Source organism: Solea senegalensis, linkage group LG7, assembly GCF_019176455.1.
Source record: "Solea senegalensis isolate Sse05_10M linkage group LG7, IFAPA_SoseM_1, whole genome shotgun sequence".
Lineage (NCBI taxonomy): Eukaryota > Metazoa > Chordata > Actinopteri > Pleuronectiformes > Soleidae > Solea > Solea senegalensis.
The window spans coordinates 25,145,536-25,166,529 of record NC_058027.1 but is presented as its reverse complement, the minus strand read 5'-3'; the positions used below and the strand labels follow the sequence as shown (position 1 = coordinate 25,166,529).

General features: G+C 40.4%; 1 protein-coding gene across 1 annotated transcript; it reads right to left on the bottom strand.

Annotated features, from left to right (window-relative positions):
- Nucleotides 1-9,816: 9,816 nt before the first annotated feature.
- ca7 (carbonic anhydrase VII) lies at nucleotides 9,817-17,581 on the bottom strand. Its single transcript, XM_044031045.1, has 7 exons — nucleotides 17,428-17,581; nucleotides 16,100-16,297; nucleotides 13,416-13,534; nucleotides 12,905-13,000; nucleotides 12,732-12,794; nucleotides 12,472-12,627; nucleotides 9,817-10,790 (listed from the first exon to the last, which is right to left on the bottom strand). The coding sequence occupies exons 1-7, from the start codon at nucleotides 17,549-17,551 to the stop codon at nucleotides 10,671-10,673; spliced, it is 876 nt and encodes a 291-aa protein (XP_043886980.1). The 5' UTR covers nucleotides 17,552-17,581; the 3' UTR covers nucleotides 9,817-10,670.
- Nucleotides 17,582-20,994: the final 3,413 nt, after the last annotated feature.

Here is a 20,994-nt window from a genome sequence, read left to right as displayed (position 1 = left end):
CCAAAACCACACCCCCAGAATGTGGACTGTGTTGTGATTGGCCAGCCAACGAGAGCTTTCCCACTGTCCTGTGATTGGCCAGGTACCTGGAAGTGACGTAACAGATAGTCCAGCTCTCAGATACACAGCTCCCCCTCTGGCACGGTGGATGCTCTGCATCTCAGCAGCTACAACGAGAGTAGTTCTTCTTCTTCTTCTGCGGTTGAATGTACGCAACCAGATGTGCCCGGACTAGTGCCGCACCAGGAGGCACTACGGTGGTGAGAGGAGGATTTCTGATGACGACATCAAATTAAGGAAGTGCCGATCCGCTTCGCAGAGCCCAGGAAAACAATACAACACTATTTTCTCAGCAGTGGCTGAACTGTTTGTTCTGAAACTTTAGGGTTTCATAAACGAGGTCATGACACATTTACACACACACTAACGCAGCGTTAATTGGAGCTTCCGGTCTATGTCGCCTTTAACTCACTGACAAAAATATCACTTAAATTGCAATAGCTGCAACAATGGCCACCAGGTTCTACGGTGGCTTCTGAGTTCCTAAATTTCTACAGCTACCATCTTTGGAGTGTACTGTACATAGTAGAGCTACATGAAAAGTACCTGTGGTGCTAAAGCACCTGCTGGATGAGGTCACCAGCCGCCTACCATGGGGCCAGCCTACAGAGATAAAGAGCCTTTCACACACCGTGGTCACATTCACACCTGCAGTCCGTTTAGAGTCTCTAATTAGCCTAACGACACTCTCCATGTCTCTGGACTGTGGGAGGAAGCTTGATGTGGTGACAGCGGTAAAGCCCCCGGTCAGACAGACTGGGATTCAAATGAAGAAGCTGAGGCACCAGTGTCAACCACGATGAAGAATATCACATATAAGCTTTAATCAGCCAGTATCTGCAGTCTTACATCGCAGCATGTTAGTCTCACTCCAGGAAAGAGGACCACCTCTCTGTGGACTCCTGGCTCCTGATTGGATAAAGTATTGTTAGCTACTAGAAAAAGTTTCTCCTAGATTTACTGTCAGACCACTGAGACTAAGAATGTCACTGACTGAACACTCTTGATCAGTCTTTCCCAAAATAATTACCGACCTAATAGTCCGCTGTTCTGAACCAGAATCATAAATATATACTTTACTTATTTATTTCTTTTTAAAAAAAGAAAGCTGGGGCTATAATTTCTGGCAAAAGTAATTCTCAGGGGTATAAAATATCACTTGCAAGAAGCCACAGCCCCTGGTTCGGTGCTGTAGTGAGTATTTAAAGCAGAGGAATGGTGAATGTGGGAGTGATTTTTATGGTATGTTACAAACTATGTTCATTTAATGTTCCAGTTTGTAATATTTAGGAGTTGTTGTTTATTCAAAAACTGAATATTGCGTTTCTAAAAGTGTAGGATCGCTGTTTTTTTGTGTAGCCAAGTGTTTTCTTTTCTGTGTACGTTGGTTAAGGGCCTTGCCTTTTAATTTTTCATGTAAAATATAACATAAGTCTATTAAATATGACATTATTCTACATACGTGCTACATGTGGTGAAGGGACTGAATCGCACGGTAACAAAGTGCCTTAAAAAGTATCTTACCTTATAATATAAGTAAAAGTCTTAAAGTATATGCCATTTACTGTACTTAAGTATCAAAAGTAATTTTCTGATATAAAAAATGTACTTTTAGATTTAGAAGAAAAAAAAAGTGAGGAGTTAGGATTGAGCCATGGTGGCTCAGTGGTAGGACGAGTTGTCTTTCTGGAAGGTTGTGGGTTCAACTCCAAGACATTTAACCCTATCTTGAAGCGTGTGAATGGGTATGAAAGCTGTGTGAATGGCTCAGCTCATCAAGATTAGAAAAGCTCCGTATAAATACAAGACCGTTACCTACTCTTCTTCTTCTGATTTTATTTGGTAGTAACGCGATAGTTGGATAGAAGTTGCGAGAAATATAAATAAAGTAAAGTACAAAGTGTTGGTGCTTCGTTAAATTACAACACACTTCATTTCAACTTTTGACCTTAAAAAAAGGTGGACGGTCATTACACAGAAATAATCACGGCAAGCCAGTTACATGAAAATGATTCTAATCATTCATTCCTCTCAGACTGACTGACTCATCCCACACATCATGACACATTTCCATCTTGGCACAGACATTTGCATGATTGCACTCCTCAGACTCAACACAGATCAATGCATTATAAATAGAAAGGACGCTCACCTTTTCACAGGGAGGTTAAAATAATCATTTCATGGAGACTGCGGGAGAGCAACAGATGCTCGTAAACGGAGACGCGGCGGCCCCCACACTTGGAGGCTCCGCCGCTCTTCGTATATAACAATGCTTTGCTCTTGAGGAGGGAATGACAAGAGCAGACACAGATGCAGACGCATTACACGCGCTCCACCTACACCACCACTGTGCGAATGTGCACGGCCTCTGTCATCAGTCATGAACTGAAGCTTGAGTGGGACGAGGCCTCGCTGTCCTTGTGTGGGCAAACACAATGGCAGCGAGGAGACACGATGAGGAGGAGCCGTCGTTTTTTTTATTTATATTAGACTTTGCTTTCCTGTGAAGGCTGATCAATGGGGATTGGGTACCTGCCAATTGGGGCAACAGTAGGTCAGCGGTCATCTTTCATTTGGAAGGTTGTGGGTTCGAATCCCAGCTCGCGCAGCTAGTCTACATGTCGATGTATCCTATCCTGACGGCAGCACGTGAATGGGTATGAAAGATGTGTGATAGAGAGAGTGGTCGTCAAGACAAGTAATGTGCTGTTGCTCAGAGGTACCCCAGCCCTTGACCTGTCAGGATTCAAACCGACGACCCTCTGGTTACACAAGCCATGCTCCCTTTTCACTATGCCAAATTAAATTTTCTTTTGTTCTGACTCAATGGAAACACAACTATTGTAGCCAGATGTGATAGACAAATAAAGACTGAATGACACATGATTAGCATTCATGTTCCCTGAATGAAAGGGAACTTTATTCATCGTTTTTTTTTTTCTCTAATGATCCATCTATTAGTCTTCTCATATAATGAGAAAAAATGAAATAAAGCTTACACGAGGTGCTTTCTGCTTTTCATGCTCCAGCAGTAAAAACACCAGGAACTGAAGCTCTCAGCAATAAAGCTGGAGATGCAATAAAAAAAAAAAAAAAACATTAGGGAAAAGACATTAAGTGTGACCTACATTAGCGAAATAAGATATGAATCTGACTTTTTTTTTTAGCTCTCATGTAACTACACTTCTTGTCATGTGACGGCTGTAATAAAGCCAATTAGTGTTTGACAATAGTGGACGTGCTTATCTGTCAACAGAGGAGAGCTCCATAAACACTAAGTGGATGGAAAGAATCTGAGGGCAAGAATCATCGGGCCGTTAACAAAGCAGCTGTTATGCGGGTTTGTTTCTGTAAGGGACGCAGCGCTGTCCAGAACTGCCCGGCCCACAGATTACTGTTTTTACTCCACGGTGCTTTCCAGCGCCCGGGCCGAGGGCTCGGCACACATGTGACCTATTGAGCGGTGACTGGAAAGCTGTGCAAGTGGTGCTGTCAACACCAGGACATAAATAAAGCTAAAGATAGGGTGATGTGGCTTCAGCCCAGGTTTCTGGTCAGCCCAAGAGGCTTTTTATAGAAACACTCCGATTTATAAAAGGCTAACGGGGACTATTTTTGAAGCTGTGGGCTTGGGGGGGGCTCGGTGGGGTGGGGGTGATGTTGGAAACTTGTGATGCTTCTGGGTGCATGACTGACCCCTCTGACTCAGATGTGTCCGCGGTGGCCGGTTATGGGAGTAGCGGCAGATAGCAGATGTGGAGAGGATCAAACTGGACAAAGGCCTGTGATGTTTTTGGAGACTATCCAGAGAGACAGACAGACAGACAGACATGATCACATGGGTCTATCCCAGTCAGACCCATTAAAGTTATCAGATCACTCTGTCTGTGGACGGACTTTAAATAAAGCTTTAATCCACTCATCCTCAACTGAAATTCAATCACCGAGTATTGCACTATATATATGTACTCATCATTAATTTGTTTTATTTCGTCTTTTTTAACCAAAAAAAAAGCTCAATCGGAGAAGCTGTTTTCAACATTGAACATTGATCTTGACATAATATCATAATGTAATATGAGAAGTTGGCTCAAAACACCACTGGGCACCACAATGACACCAACATGGCTGTAACCTCTTAAAGGTCCAGTGTGTAACACAAACTGAAAAGGACGTCACACTCTTTCTTTTGAATTGGAAACACCAACTTAACAATTTACGCTATGGCCGTTTTGTCACAAGATGTAACTAAAGTACATCTAAAAGGCTATTCCAAGGCAATAGAAACTAAATGTTATACAACTGTACGTATGGTGAGTATATTCAGTATATATGGGTGGGATTTGTTATTGACATTAGACTGCAGTGTAAGAAATACTATAACTGTCAGAATTTTGGCCTGAAATTCAATAACTTTTATTAAAGTGACCCAAAATACTTTGAAATGTAAAAGAAAAATATATCTAGTTAGCTAGCAAAGTACCTAGCTAGCTAGCTGACTAAATATACGCAGGTACAACCTACCTATCTTACCTTGCATTGCTTACCTTGTGTATCTATCGATGTTATAGCTATTTCTATCTATCTATCTATCTATCTATCTATCTATCTATCTATCTATCTATCTATCTATCTATCTATCTAGTGAAGTATCAAATTAGCCAGCTGACTAAGTATCTAGCTATCTAGCTAACTAAGTATCTAGCTAGCTAGCTAACTAAGTATCTCCATTACCAACCTGGATGCCTGTCTGGCATCTGTTAAACGGTTCACTTGATCGTCTTAGCCGACTTGCTAAGTGGGATGGAACATAAAAAAAATGTAAAATAAAAAATGATTAAATAAATAAAATGAAAAAATGGCATATTTAACAGTGTAAATTAGTTGTTTTGACCTCTGACTTATATGACCTCTTCAGCCTTGACTGAAATAGCTTGAAATATAAATCTCAGTGAGCCAAACGTGTCTGATACTGACGCTAAACAGCCATGCATGTCATGAAATAGCGGTTAAACAAGGCGGCGATGCAGTGCTGACTGTGTGTTGCCGTAGACGTTGTGCGTAAACACCGGATCTTACATTGACTCATGGGGTCTTCGGGGGTAACAGCGTGAAGTCAGTGGATTTCTTTGAGGACCACGTAGGTGTCTGGTGCCCACTCGCATTACCTCATGGCTCAGCGTCGAGTAACCAGACTCAGATGTCAGAGTTCACCGCGTGTGACTGTCATACCTCGCATTCTCAGTATCAGCATCGAAGGCCGAAAACCAAATATCAAGGTCACAGGGAGATATTTTCAAGAAAAAGACTCCCATCGATCAACATGTTAGTGGCGCGTGAGTTGACAGCCAAGTCTAGAATTACACATCCTGACCTCTCCGCCATGACAGCCAAGCACTGTTTTATTTAATTATCATAACAGACCACCAACGGTGAGCCCAAGGCCTCATCTTCTCCTCTGTGATTTATAAACCACTCAGTGAACACAAGGCCACTCACTGCCTGGCCAACCGTGATAGTATTTGGTGTATTAACCCATAAATGTGTGTACGGTTTGGCAGGCGGCTACAGCTGCACGTTAAACCCTGAACCTGGGTGAAGGCCAAACATCAGCACCCAGGAAAGACGGAGTAAGCGCGGAGATCACATCCTCATAAAATAGATAACGCTGCTAAATAAAGCCCTCAAATAAATACCCAAACATGCACGTGTCACTGCCGTTTTATTTTCTGACAGTGTGATGGCAATGGATCACTGGCTCATAGACAAGTAGGGGAGATATGAGCCACGGCCAGGCCTTTGTGTTGTGTTGTGTTGTGTTGTGTTGCATGCGCTAAACGTCTCCATGGCAACTGCACACGGCCAGTGTCCCCTGATTGCCAGATAGCGTCGCCGTCCTTGACAGTGTGCGGGGGGAAAGGAGTGGAGCGCCGCGTTTCCAGCTTTACTGCGGAAAGAAGAGGTGACTCCGCGTGGCCTCGTACAATCTGTGAGATTAGGCGGTCAGATTATGTGGGAGACACATGTGGTTTGAGGCCTTTGTGCAGCTTCGTGACTGTCAGACAGTTTGTGTGTGTGTGTAACTGCAGAGAGTCACAGGAGAATACAATCTCTTCGATTCTTTTCCTATCATGTAAATTGATATTATTTGTAAATGAATCATTCTCTGTGTGGTGTAAACACCTACTTATCACAAACTCAACAGCCCCATCTGTGGGGGAATGTAAATACATACACTTACCATTGCACACAAAATCAATCACTCCAATAAATTGCAGTTTGTAAGTTTGCAAGAAAAATGTTGTATTTTTAATTAAAAAATTTGATTTTTCCGGCATTAAAGTGTCTCTTACAAAAGAATAAAAACAGATATTTGTTGAGATTCTTAAACTCTCATCACTTTCACTGTCAGTCACGGAGGACATCTTTTTAACTGTTTTAATTAATGCTAATTATGTATTTAATGACTCCATCGTTCGGTGTTGTGTACATCTTGTTTCTATGAATGATATGTGTGTGTACAAACATTGTTTATTCTTATTTATTATTCTTATCATTACTCTCTGGGACCAAAAAAAAAAATGTGTAATATATTATATTACAAAAGAAATTGGTCCATACTCACTGTGTAATAATTCAAAACACAGTTACAAAGCACTTTGCTGGCCAATTTATAAAAAGGAATATAAAAGACTTTTTTAAGAAAATAAGAATTATAAAGATCCAAATCCTGATCCATCCTGAAGGTTTTAAAGGGTAATATTTAAACACTGAGTCCTGTAAAAGCACACTTGTAATAATGTGTATTTAAAATAGATGAGCTGGTCAAATGGATTTTCCATTATTATTCCACAGAGTGAGTGACCTGACACATTTCTGAAGATTCTTGTCATGAAGGCAAACGAACAGGAAAATCCTCTCATCCAAACATGAAGAATTAAGAGTCTCAAGGTTTCTCCTGAGCTGGTAGAAACAGATGTCGGTTGACTGTCAAATGTACAAAAGGACAAAGGACTCAGTTGGTTTGCAGTATTTTTTTTTGCCAGAGCTGACAAATCTCTGCGTCCTCATCACTTCACAAACGCGCTCTGTGAAGGTTTTATTCTTCCCTTTGTCTCCACCGCAGCTTATTCTGCTGCAGGGTTTGCATTTCACGAGTTACTCAGATGTTGCTGTGTCTGGGAAAAAAAATAAAACACTACAACAAGCAAATAGATATCCTGATGCTAAAAATACAGGTGGCTGACTCTGAAGCCTGACCGCGATATCGTGTTACATGACCCATCGATCGGGGCTGAGGATGATGTGCCTTTCTCACGTATTCTCAGTCCCGATTAAGCTCCCTGATGCTATTTTAGACGTATTATTTAGCACTCGTTAAATATGCATTACACACACACACACACACACACAGAGAAGATGAATAACCGACATAGAATGACAGAGAAATAAGTGACAAAAAGACGAGAGAAAAAAAAGAGAGACAGAACAAACAAACTGAAAGTAGGACAGAAACAAAATAGATGGAGGAAAGAAAGAAAACGAAGGAAGGAATTAAAACAATGGAAAGAAGGGAAAAGAAAGGAGGAAAGAAGGGACAGAAAAAGGAGAAGAAGGACAAAAAGACAGAACGAACAAAACAAGGGGACAGAAAGAAGGGATGGGGAAAGAGAGAGGATAGAAAGAAATGAAAAAGAAAGGTAGAGCAAAGGAACGATAAGAAGGAAATCAATGAAGGATAAGGAAGGGATGAAAGAAGAAAAGACAGAATGTACAAAAAGAGGGGACTGAAAGGCAGACGGAAGCAAATCAATAGATGAGGGGAAGAATGAAGTGAACGAAAAGAAAAGAAAGGACTGAAAAAGAAGAAAAGACGGGACGAAAAGGGGAACAAATGAAATCAATTAAGAATGGATGAGGGAAAGAAAGAAAAGGAATAAACTTGTGTCACCTGCATGGACACAGGTCTTTACCTCCCTGGAGATCCACTCTGCTCCAGGGGGCTCTCTCCATCATGCCATCTGGGTCAGGGCCTCCCCTGCCTGGACACAAGCCTCTCATGGCCCCTTTACCTCCATGGAGCATCCATGTGCTCCAGGCGGGGACTCTGTCCACTCTGGAGTTGAACCCAAACACCGGGCCTCCACGGGGGGAAGGCCTGGCCCACGGGGGGACCCTTTGATGGAGGGTCACGTTTGCCCGATGGGTCACTGGGTACAAGTGTGGAGGAGGTGGTGGCGGCCTGGACACAAGTCTGTCCGGGCTTCTTGTTTTTAGAATTTGCATTCAAGACATTAGAGGTCATTTGGAACTTCTCCCTTTGCAAAAAGCATCATTTAATAAATCCCTTTGTGTACATATTATTTCCCTGCCTCAGTCTTTTCTATTGTTACACCCATCATGTGTCCGATGGACAGACACGCGGTGGACAAAGACAAGGTCGAGTGTAACTGATCGTCAGAACGCGCTGAATCTACGAAATATACTTTATTTAGATTCCTCATTGTGACATATCCTTCCTTCCTGTGTTGTACAGCTGTCTGCGGTTTATTTTTTTAACTCGTCCAGTTCAATAATCATCCGTCACAGAATGGGATGCAAAAAGAGAGCAGATGCTGCCACCTGCAGGTGAATCTGCACAGGGTAATTAATGTCACTACATCATTTTGTCTGGAAAAAGCAGAAAATATAAATCTATATATATTATAATCGATATAATATAAATAAATATAGCACTATGAGTAAAAACATGTACGTTTGGAATGTTAATAAAGGCTTTTAAACCCTTTCAAAATAAGAGTGCCCTGGTTTTCAAACCTTTTGCGGCATAAATTGTAGATTATTTTTAACTGTAGTTGCATACATTTTATTATGTAATTTACTATTATGACACATATAAATATATATTCTGTGACTTCCCTGCCTCAAATTTTAACCTAAACATATATATAAATGTGTATCGATGTTTTTTATTCGATTACATAAGGGTTTGTATTACAAAAAACATCTACATTAAATAAAAAAAAAAAATTTTATTTGCTAAAATTTAATTCTTAAAATTGGATCCTAGTAAAATAAAGTTTAAATAAATAGTAAAAATGTCACATTGTTAAGTCCCTCCATTCAGCCTCACCTGGGATGTATTAAATTAGTAATTTACTGCTAGTACTCACACTCTGGCCACGGCAGTTTCAAGGGTCATATAAAACTCGACCCCAATGAAGATATCGCAGGTAAATTATTAACGAGAATCACAGTGAATGATTTCTGTGTGTGTGTGTCTTTCACCCAGTAAACGGGATTCAATGGAACCCAGTGCTGCTTATTCTGATCTGTGAGAGGGAATTTAAACCGGTGAATTTCATGCCCTTGTAAGCTGTCGAAGCCCCTTTTACCCAAAGAAAAATATCCCCCACACAGGGAAAATGAAGTCTTTCTAATCTGGTTTGAACGTAAAAGTGTAAAGTTTAAGAGAAAAAGTCCTCAAATCCCAAAATTATCAGTTACTTATGTAAAACTATCCTTCTCAAGCTCTAATAAATTCTATTGTCTATCACACTCCTACTCATGTATCAACACATTAGTGAACAGCACTTTATTCTTGTATATTTTATGCTCTGGTTGTTTTTTAATGCCTTTTATTTATGTTTGTGGTTGAAATTGTAATTTCCGTTTCTAACATTAGAGTTTCCTTGTAAAGACAATAAAGAAAAACAAAAACCCGATCACCAATTTAAACGACAAAGACTGAAACAGAATTTAAACTTTTATTCAATTCGGCAAACATGACCTCTTTTAATACATTACAAAAATATTCACACCACCCATAAATTACATTTTAGTGTCGTTCCTCCTACGTCAATAACATAAAACAATCATGCCCCGATGCACATAAGTATTCGTGTGAGATTTGTTGCACAGGAAGTTCATCCCTGCCATAACTCGGCATTAGTTAAAAAAAAAACAATCCAAAGTCCATCTAAATGAGGAGCAGCGTTACACGAAGTGACAGTAACTCATCCAGATCAGACAGCGGGGCCTCGCTCGGGCATGAACTGAACTGGACTGTGCATATTTAGTTTTCCTCGGAAGTAAAAAAAAAAACTGAAATGTGACCAAAGCAATGGATGCACTTTTTAGGACTGAAGGTCCTAAAGAGTAAGTTTCTGTGTTCCATGGAAGTTCAATGAAGTTTTTAGTCAAAGTTATTTAAAGAAATAGTTTGTCAAATCTGGGGGGATCGCCCTTGTCCCTTGAGCTCTTGTGTCCAAACAGACCAGTTTAAGCAACTGCAGCTCTAATCCCAGTCCACCACGAGCTCTAGAGAGGGACCGTGAATCCACCAGATCAACAAGGGATGAGCTGGGATCAGTTAAGGAGACTGAGGCCTTGAATCTGCAGACCAGTATGCAAAAACCAGTACAGTCCACTACAGTGCTACAGGAAGATCTCATTTGTTGTCCTACGACCGCAAAATGTTACTTTTAATTTTCCATAAACTGCCGGCAAGTTTAAACAAAAGCAGAAATGACACTCAACTGATTGCATCCACCGTTTTGTTTTATGCATCGACTTAATTCTTTGACTTCAGATTTGCTGAGGTCACGTTAATTGGAGGAACGCACTTTCCGTCCTTTGAGAGGCTGCGGAGGCCTGAAGTTATTTTCCATGCGAGTCCTCTGTTCCTCTTCCTCTCCACTGAACTGCAGCAGGCGAAACTTGCCCAGCTGCAATTAAGAGACAGACGGAAAAAAGAAGAAGAGGTCGATTAGACAAATGTTAATCACAACTTAAAGCTGCAGCACGTATACCAGGGTTCAAAGACTTTTCAAGGACGTTCCAGCGCCACACAAATAAAGTTTAAGATGGAAGAGCAACTTGAAAGAGTCGCTTTGTCCATATCTCACCTTTTCTAATTGATGGTTCCTGAAAGTACACTTTGAGCACAGACTTCCAGACATTTCAAGGACTCTCCAGGACTTAAATTCAAGGAGCAAGCTTAAGATGGTCTACTTGCATCAAGCAATGCAAGGCGCATGAAACAGTAGGTGGCGTCGTAGGGAGACATTGACCTAAATATCAAGCTCTTGCACAAAATTCAAGCACTTTCAATGACCATGTGTCCATTAAGGACAATTTAAGTTGTCGCTGATGTTATTATTTAGCTTTGGTTTGGTCTTTGTGAACAGAAATGATGCAGCGTACTGCGTCTGAAAACAGGCTCCGTCAGGCAAAACTATCAGACCCGACTGAGGAAGCAAAACTTTTTATTAGTAGTAAATTTATTATTATTACATTTTTAAAACTCTTTAAACATCATTCTTAAAACGTCTTGTTAGATCCCCCTGTTGCGTCTCCACGTCTGTATTCCACAGTTAAAGCCCTGCAGTCGTCCATCCTTCTGGATAATCAGCTGGTGAGGATAAAAGGCTTCGAGCCCGGAGTCATAAGTTGTGGAGGCCGGTTGAGCTGAGCTTTACGCCTCATCAACAGCTGATTTTAAAACTCCCCTTTTCCCCCCCTGCACGAGACAACAAGAGATTAACAGACCCCTCCAGGTCTCTTTTTTAAATCCAAAAAGAGACCTGGAGGGGATTGTGCTGCAGTTAATCATGTTCATACAACCACACTGTATGATAACACTCAAAGACCAGGAGTTACCAGCCCTTAACTTTGTGGATTTAAAACAAAACAAAAACCCTATACAGGGGCTTCCAACATGAATGATGTGGAGCCCCTTTGTTGTGATCTCCAAATATAAGCACGTGTACTGTAGCCAAACACGGCACTTCACCATCCAGCCCGTCGTAAAAACCCTGACATACTGATCCACTGATGCTGAACTTTGGTCTGGTGGAGCCGAGATGTTCGACCTTCATTATGCCCGCACGGAACAGGAAACCCGGCTTTCACAGATGACCGATCAACTGCAGCACCGGTGCTTCCAGATGAGCTCGTTTAGATCGTTTAGGGGATAAAAACAACGTGCAATGCTGCACGCTGACAAGAATTCAGCAGTAAACGACAAAGATAGCGCCTATTCAACGTGGGCGGAGTCATCGGCTGCATGAAAGGGCCGTAACTTCGTTTTACACGCGACACACACACACACAAACGAGTGACGAGTGACTTGTAAATCAGTCGTTTTCAGTGTAACTCAATCAGTTTGTTCAGCGCTTCCTCCATCAAGTACCAGGTACTATACTAACGCAACTCAACCGTGCCGTGCCGAGCCAAGGCGGTGGAAACACGCCATTAGAGGCGGAAGTGGTTGGGGAAAATAAGGTTTCCTGTGTACCTAATAAAGTGGCAGGCAAGTTAAAGGTAACCAGTTCTTTCATCCTCAACAATCAAACAAAAAATTTACTAAATCACATCCTCTGGAAATCAGAGGTTTATTGTGGTCACCTGTTTATCAGACACTATGATCGGCTCCTTCAGGACAATCCAGATGACGCTCTCATGTAGCGGGGGAGTGGTCAGTGATCCCAGGTAGGTCCAGTAGTGGAGGCTGCTGGGTAGCAGGCACTTGGGGTTGAAACCTTTGAAATCAGTGCAGCTGCCCTGTGAGAGAGAAACACAAACACACACACACACACGGCTTTTAGATTTCATACCACTGCAATGACGTCGTTGAACTGATAATCAGAGGCGTTAGCTGCGCTCACCTTAAACTTCACCATGTACAGAGCGTCTGTGATCATGTGGAGCCATCTGTGGTCGTCGCCCGTCTTTAACGAGAGAGAGAGCGAGAGTTTAATCCGTGGCTTTTGAAGAACTATTTATTTATTCATCCGGCACTCTTTTACAATCATTACGGCTTTAACGCGAAACAGCTTACGTCTAGAAAGATGCCGAGGACAGCGAGGCCGTCGGGGGCTTCTGCCGCCTCCCCAAACGTCTTGTACTTGACTGCGTTCCAGTGAACTAAATGCAACTAGGAAAAACACGACGGGAGTCAGTGTTAGTGAAATAAAACAAGCAAAAATCATGCATATGAGGCACTTGCATGACTCAAATCAAGAAAACGACGCAGCCAAGTGGACCAGATGATGTGAAATAACCTTGATACATTGGTACTTTGTAATAATCTGGATTTATTTTAGGAACTATGTATTTTTTTTTTAACCATCTGCTTAATCTGCGGGTGCAAAAAAATGTTCAAGTGTGTACTAATGTCATAATTCAAAATTCCCAATATGGAATACATGGAGAGACATTTAGTGTCAAAATTAAATATATAAGACACTTAATATCTATTTTTATCAATTTTAATGGGATATTCATTCATTTTGGATGCTTAAAAGAGTAAATAGAACAAATACGAGTCAAATGAATCTTAAAACACTGACCTCAGAGTCATAGCTGTTTCCTGCCACAGTGTGCTCGGAGCCTTGGCAACCCTTTTCGCCCCAGTGGAAGTGAAACTGTTTGAGTCTGTAGGGATTCTCCAGAGGGCCGCCGTGGATCACTGCACGTGAGGAGGACAAGGAAAAGGAACCGTGGTTCAGACACACACACTCATTTCTCAGCAGGCGTCTCGTCAGTAGCGTCGCACAAACAGCTCTGGTTCTACGACTGCACGACACACATTCACAGACGCACACCCGGCACACTGGCACTCAAAGCTAAGGCAGGACGACAAAAACAACACACTGACCAAAATATTACCAACAAACGTTGGACTTCTCATATCTAATGCATCGTGGAGATAACGTCAAAATCAGAATCAGAGAGTTCGCAAGACCTCCGGATACTGAGGGGGTCGACGGTCCTGACCTTGCAAGGTTTTCCTGCTAACAGACAGTAGGGGGCAGTGGAGACAATCCCCAATCTTAACCATCACAACGACTCTGAAGCCGTTAAATTAACTGTAAAAGTCACTACAAAAATGTTGGAGTTGCTGTGTAGAAAAATGCTGAGTAATCATTTGGTCCAAAAAAATGATAGAAAATGCTGAAAAATGTTGATCGTGTTTGTCAAACCTATAAATGATGATCTTGTTTTGTCCATAAAGCAAAATGTTTACATTTTCAACGATTTCTTTGTTATATGGAGCAAAACATTCACATTTAAGAAGCTAAAACGATCAGAAATCTTCTTTTTAATCATGAAAAAAAGCTTTAAACTGAAGCTTTTTTTAATGTTGACAACAACTAATTTATCGTTTCAGCTCTAGTAGCCGGCCCTGTATATACAGTACATGTACAGTGAGTTATGTGCTGTTGGTAACCATGGTAACTTAGACATCATGGCGTGCGTCCATTACCAACAATGACGACTCGGGGGTTAACTTCTGTGATGTTTGCGATTCTTTCAGAGTCTCTCTGTTGATCTTTCATCGTATGTCACGTACGGCATTGACGTCGCATTTAAAACCGAGCTGAATTTGTGAACGTTGGCCTGAAAAGGAAACTCCTCTTTGTTTTATTCCGTCCTCCCTCTTTCGTTCCTTATCATCGGGAACAATAAAAAGTGCCATTTGAGAGAACATCCTCCGTGTGTTTGCTCAGACCACAGGTGAATGAATGTGTGACCGCAGGAGCTGTGCACTTACCACACGCAGGGAAAAAGTGTGCATTCAGTTCAGCTCTGTACGTCCATTCATTGTCATTTGCCTGCTTTATGGAGACTGCCGTAGCCGAACAGGCTCACGTTTCTGGGTTTTATCATTCATGACATAATGACGGGGTGGTAAACACGGATCCACCCAGAGATAAAAGCAAAACGGAGTCACAATAAACACCGAGATCACCTCAGGTTATTATCTCTTGTCCGGCAGACAGACTCTCATACAGCTAATTGCCGGATTCACTTTCCTGCAGCGTAATCAGAGGCTTGTTTGCGAACGTCTCGATTACGGGCAGCGATGCACAGCGTTTGCACTTTCTTCACAAAAACAGGGCAATCACACCTTTTGTAATGGATGGTTCCTGAAAGTATGACACACGTGGACTTTTCAAGGGATTTCCAGGACCATTTCCCTCAAATTCAAGGAGCAAAGAACACACTCTGCATCTGGACAAGTCAGTCTTTATCATTTTAATTTCCCCAGGCAGCGTGTCGTCACTTGCTCGACTTTACTCGCTCAATGTTCTGCACGGAATCTCACGTCAACACCGCTGGTAATTAGGACTTGACGTTTTTTCTGCGCAGGCCTAGACTACATACATCAAGCAATGCAGGGCATGAAACAGTAGGTGGCGTCATAACAAACAAAAAGGGAGACTTTACCTTAATATCTTTCCATTAACTTCTTTCTTGCACAAAATTCAAGCACTTTCAATGACCCATGTCTCTTTAGACTAAACTTTCAAGGATCCCTGACCTCACGTTCTATTGAATAAGAGCTGAAACTATAGAGGCCGACACCATTAACTCCTCAGGAAAACATTAACAACACATAATAAATCACGTGCGAAGCAGAAGCTCATTTTCCCATAGATTTCCATTCAAATTGACTTTTTCGTTTCGTAACCTGGTGCCTGTTCAAAATATTGCTCCTTTCGGGAGAAGTTAAGAAAGCACTATGAGCAATAATGGGCTGACTGCAAATATCAGGAGTGCGATTATCACTGAAGAACTGTGAACTCTGTCAATTATTGCATGGCGATAAATCAATTTTATGCAGCCATAGGTCAACGACTCTGACAAGATATGTCTCTCATCAACAACAACAACAACAACAACTCTGTTTCAGCTCCTCCAACATCTAAAGTTAGGTGTGGTCGCTGAGATTTGTACGTAGCTGTGATTGTTGCTTTCACTTTGGCAATAATAACTTTAATTCTAGACACTTGTGTTTGCACGCCCATGAAAAGTTTAAGAAATTAATTCTGCTCCAAAAAAACAGACATTCAGAAGTTTAATGGTATAAGTACTTCTTGTACCCGCCCGTCTCTGCACTGCTGCTGTATACACACAAAACACTCCCTCAAAATCAGGTCTGATAGTTTTGCTTGACGGAGCCCATTTTCAGATGGATGCGCAATAAAAACACACGTGCAAACAAAAATGTTCGTATTTTATTGGTTACCTGAACGATCGTCCATGTCTTCAAACTCAACGACAAAAGAGTGTCCATTGTTGGTGATTTTGAGGGACGTGCACTGGTCGTAGTGGAGGAAGATGGGGCCCAGACTGGGGTCATGTGGAGCCTTCTGAGGGACGATGTCTATGGGAGACTGACGCATCCCCTGAGCCACGGGGAAGTTCTCGTGCCACACAGAAGGGCCTTGACATACAAGATAGAAAATAACTTTTTCATACTTTACATAAAATAAGTTAACCAATTATTATCATCATTATTATTATTATTATTATTTTCTTGTGTAATGTGACATACATTTAAATGTGTATATTCATTGCAGTTTAACGTTTTATTCCGTTGAATTGTCAATTTAACACCTAATTTTTATTTTCATTTTTCCATTTCTTCTGTATAGCTGTTGGAGTGACTCTCACATTTTACTTTACTATATTTTATTGTTTTACTTTATAGTTTATAAGGAGGCAGATTTCATAACATGTCAGTTATTAGTTGAGCTGGTGAAACTAAACTACTTGATTCCCTAACACACTTTGGGGTTTTTTGTTTTGGTATTTAAAAAAAAAAGTATTATTCATCCATCTGTCTACTATAAACAGAGCAGAAATAACTCTCATAACAGCCTCAATTCTTTGTGGCATAAAGTACATAAATGGTGACATAGTTAATCGTTATGTGAATTATTTTTAATTTATTGACAAAAGAAACTCCAGAAATCATGGCATATTATGCTACTAATGTATCACCGACCTAAAAACAAAAACTAGGGCTGCAACTAATGATTATTTTCTCGATTATTGGAGCTTGTTTGGTCTGTAAAATGTCAAATCTGGAGATGATGACGTTCTCAAATGTCTGGTTTTGCCCACAAACCAAAAATGATTCAGTGTTAATGATTTATGTTTGTAATAGGGAGCAAAGAAAACAGTCACTGTAAAAGCACAGAAAGTGGTTTTAATGGTTTGTCCCTAAACAAAACAGAAACATGCATCATAAGCAGTGTGAATATTATATACAGAGACATAATTAACTGCCACTTAAGTGCCCGAGAGGTGTCAATGTGTCCCTATTACAATGCTCCATAGTTGATGTCACCACAATGAAACCCTGTGAGTGTGGACCTCTAATCCCGCATTAACAGCCCGTGTTCACATGTAGGTTAAAGCCTGATTAAGACTCCAGTGGATAAAAACACACTAACACAGACAGAGATAGAGAACACACAGCTGAAACAGAGGCTTATAATTGCCTCCACAGTGGTTGTCTGTGAGTAAAGTACACTCCAGAGCCTGGAGGTGGATGCTGCAAGAACTTACCGTCCTCTTTTCCATATCCCCAGTGATTCCCTGGCATTGTCCCCGTTTGTGGAGTCAAGTGTGTGCAGTCAGTCGCTCGGTCGCTGTGAGGCTCACACATGAATGAGCCGCCTGCGATATTCATCGCGTTTATGCTGCTGAGGCCAAAGGCGAACAACACGGGGAGGGGCAATCCGTTTGATCCCTGATACCTTGATGACACGCGCCCCGCAGCCACGCCCACACTTAAATACATACCGCGTCACATGGGACACTAAACTAACTCTGACCATTTACTGCTGAACACCAGACCTTAACCTCACCATAAATCATATTAAACTTAACATTGGTGATAACAAGGTACTGATTAGTTTCTGCCTCATTAAACTCATTAAACCCCTATTTAATCTGCTTATGGACTGACAGCACCCTCTAGTGGCGAGATGCAGTACATGCTGAGCGTTACTTAAAAATTGTTTATCATTAGATTCATTTTGCTTTTTTTTCTGTGAACTACACACTGTTCCATATCAACAAAATGCTTTTATTTTGAAATTCTGTGAAATATTATCACAAAAGGGAACATTGTTATGTAATTTTAAGCTCATACCTTTACTGAAAGTTTGACTTTTGTTTTTCCATTTAACCGGCCCCTCCTGACCAGACTCACACTGTTCCATAGCAACACAAATGCTTTTATTTTGAAATTCTGTGAAATATCATCACAAAAGGGAACATTGTAATGTAATTTTAAGCTCATACCTTTACTGAAAGTTTGACTTTTGTTTTTCCATTTAACCGGCCCCTCCTGACCAGACTCACACTGTTCCATATCAACACAAATGCTTTTATTTTGAAATTCTGTGAAATATCAGCACAAAAGGGAACATTGTTATGTAAATTAAAGCTCATACCTTTACTGAAAGTTTGACTATTGTTTTTTCCATTTAACCGGCCCCTCCTGACCAGACTCACACTGTTCCATATCAACACAAATGCTTTTATTTTGAAATTCTGTGAAATATCATCACAAAAGGGAACATTGTTATGTAATTTTAAGCTCATACCTTTACTGAAAGTTTGACTTTTGTTTTTCCATTTAACCGGCCCCTCCTGACCAGACTCACACTGTTCCATATCAACACAAATGCTTTTATTTTGAAATTCTGTGAAATATCATCACAAAAGGGAACATTGTTATGTAATTTTAAGCTCATACCTTTACTGAAAGTTTGACTTTTGTTTTTCCATTTAACCGGCCCCTCCTGACCAGACTCACACTGTTCCATATCAACACAAATGCTTTTATTTTGAAATTCTGTGAAATATCATCACAAAAGGGAACATTGTTATGTAATTTTAAGCTCATACCTTTACTGAAAGTTTGACTTTTGTTTTTCCATTTAACCGGCCCCTCCTGACCAGACTCACACTGTTCCATATCAACACAAATGCTTTTATTTTGAAATTCTGTGAAATATCAGCACAAAAGGGAACATTGTTATGTAAATTAAGCTCATACCTTTACTGAAAGTTTGACTATTGTTTTTTCCATTTAACCGGCCCCTCCTGACCAGACTCACACTGTTCCATATCAACACAAATGCTTTTATTTTGAAATTCTGTGAAATATCATCACAAAAGGGAACATTGTTATGTAATTTTAAGCTCATACCTTTACTGAAAGTTTGACTTCCATTTAACCGGCCCCTCCTGACCAGACTCAATGCTCAGTGGCCCCCAGGATGTCCTCTCCCGTCTGGAATATCATATGTGGACGTCCATCTCACTCACATGGTGACTGTGGCTGCCCTCAGCAGACGGTCCAGGTCAATCAAATCGAGGACAAATAGACAGAAAATGAGTTTGGTTTGTCCTCATTCAAGGCTCAAGAGATTTTATTTGCAATTATTACACACACAGTTACAGTACCGCGTATCTATGAATGTATTTGCAGGCCTCTTGAGTCAACAGTGTAAATGAAATGTAATGTTAACATAGAATCAAATACTATAAAATACAATAATAACAGTATCATTTGCATTAGTTGGAGTCGTTTGTAATACATAGGGGTAGGAGTTACCTCCAGTGTGTGTTTTATTGTATTGAGACATTTTATTGAAGATGCTGTATAAACAGAAACAAACATACTTTGTCTGAGAGTCTTTGAGCTCAGCAGAGGTAGAGTGGCTTCCTTTGTCACCCACTTAGCTCTCTTAAACTGAATGACTGCAACATGTCACTAACCACGAAACTCACAGTCTCTGGGTGCAGATTCGAAAGGAACAATAATGTCAGTGACAATGTTTTTCCCATGCGGCAGCAGCAGGTAATGGGACAGGGTGGAGTCGACCATTTTCTTTACATGTACGACAGTCTTTGATCAGCGTTTCCACCTGTTGGTTCATTTCTGTTTTGTGCAGACAATAATGGGTTTCTATGAATTTTTCTTTGATCTTTATTTTCTGTAGAGACTGACGTACATTAAAGCAGTAAGAACGTGGATTTACGATGTACATGTGTCACTTCATCACGTGAGCACAGGAGTGACATTTAGCTTGTTATAAAATAACCACAGCATATACTGTACAACTATATGGGAGTGGAGTGGCTCAGTGGTTAAGACCCTACCTTGCGTACCGAAGACATCATGGTCGCAAGTTCGATACCACCCCTGGCTAATTGTACTTGATTCCATTGTAAGTCGCTTTGGATAAAAGCGTCTGCTAAATGACATGTAATGTAATGTAACTATATAAAATTATAGAAACTGTATAAAAAATTAGGCTGTAGAAATCAACATCAATACTGACACATATAGGTCAATGGTGGTACTACTGCTGCTACTACTACTACTATCATACCAGTCATTCTTTAAGCTCTCTGCACAATTTAATTATTATTATTATACCCACACTACTGCTACTACAGAATATACTAGATATATGATACTCTTTGTGAAGTATTTGTTACAACAAATTAATACAATTATTCTTCCTTCTGCTCCCTGTATATTTAAACTGTTATTTCCTTTTGTCAATGAAAATAAATAAAATAAAAATAAAATAAATAAACAAAACTAATAAAAGCATATATTGTCAATGTATAATTAATACAATGACTTTGTATAAAAACAATGCAGGGGAGACCCTGTCTGCAAACTATAATATTAATATAGAATTAAAAATGATGTAGAATATAAATGATATGTAGAATTAAATCACCTTATTGCACAGGAATAGTGATTAAATGTGCTTGGGTTGTACCATTACTACTTTTGTGAGTGTTGTGGTCCAGGTTATTATTTCAGATTCAGTTTTTAATTGTAATTTAAAAAAAAAATGCATTTTACAAAGTTTCTCTTGTGATGTTGAATGAAAATTTGAAGATGTCACTTTGGACTATCAGGTAATTAATGATTATCCAAAAAAACAGAACTTGATTAATAGCATAAGATCTCACTAATCAGGCCCGTCTCATACTTCATTTATATCATTTAAATTGACTGTAATCTGCTTTCAAGCCACATGATGGCAGTGTCCACCTTTAGAAAATCTTCTTCACCTTCAGCACATAATGAGATACAGT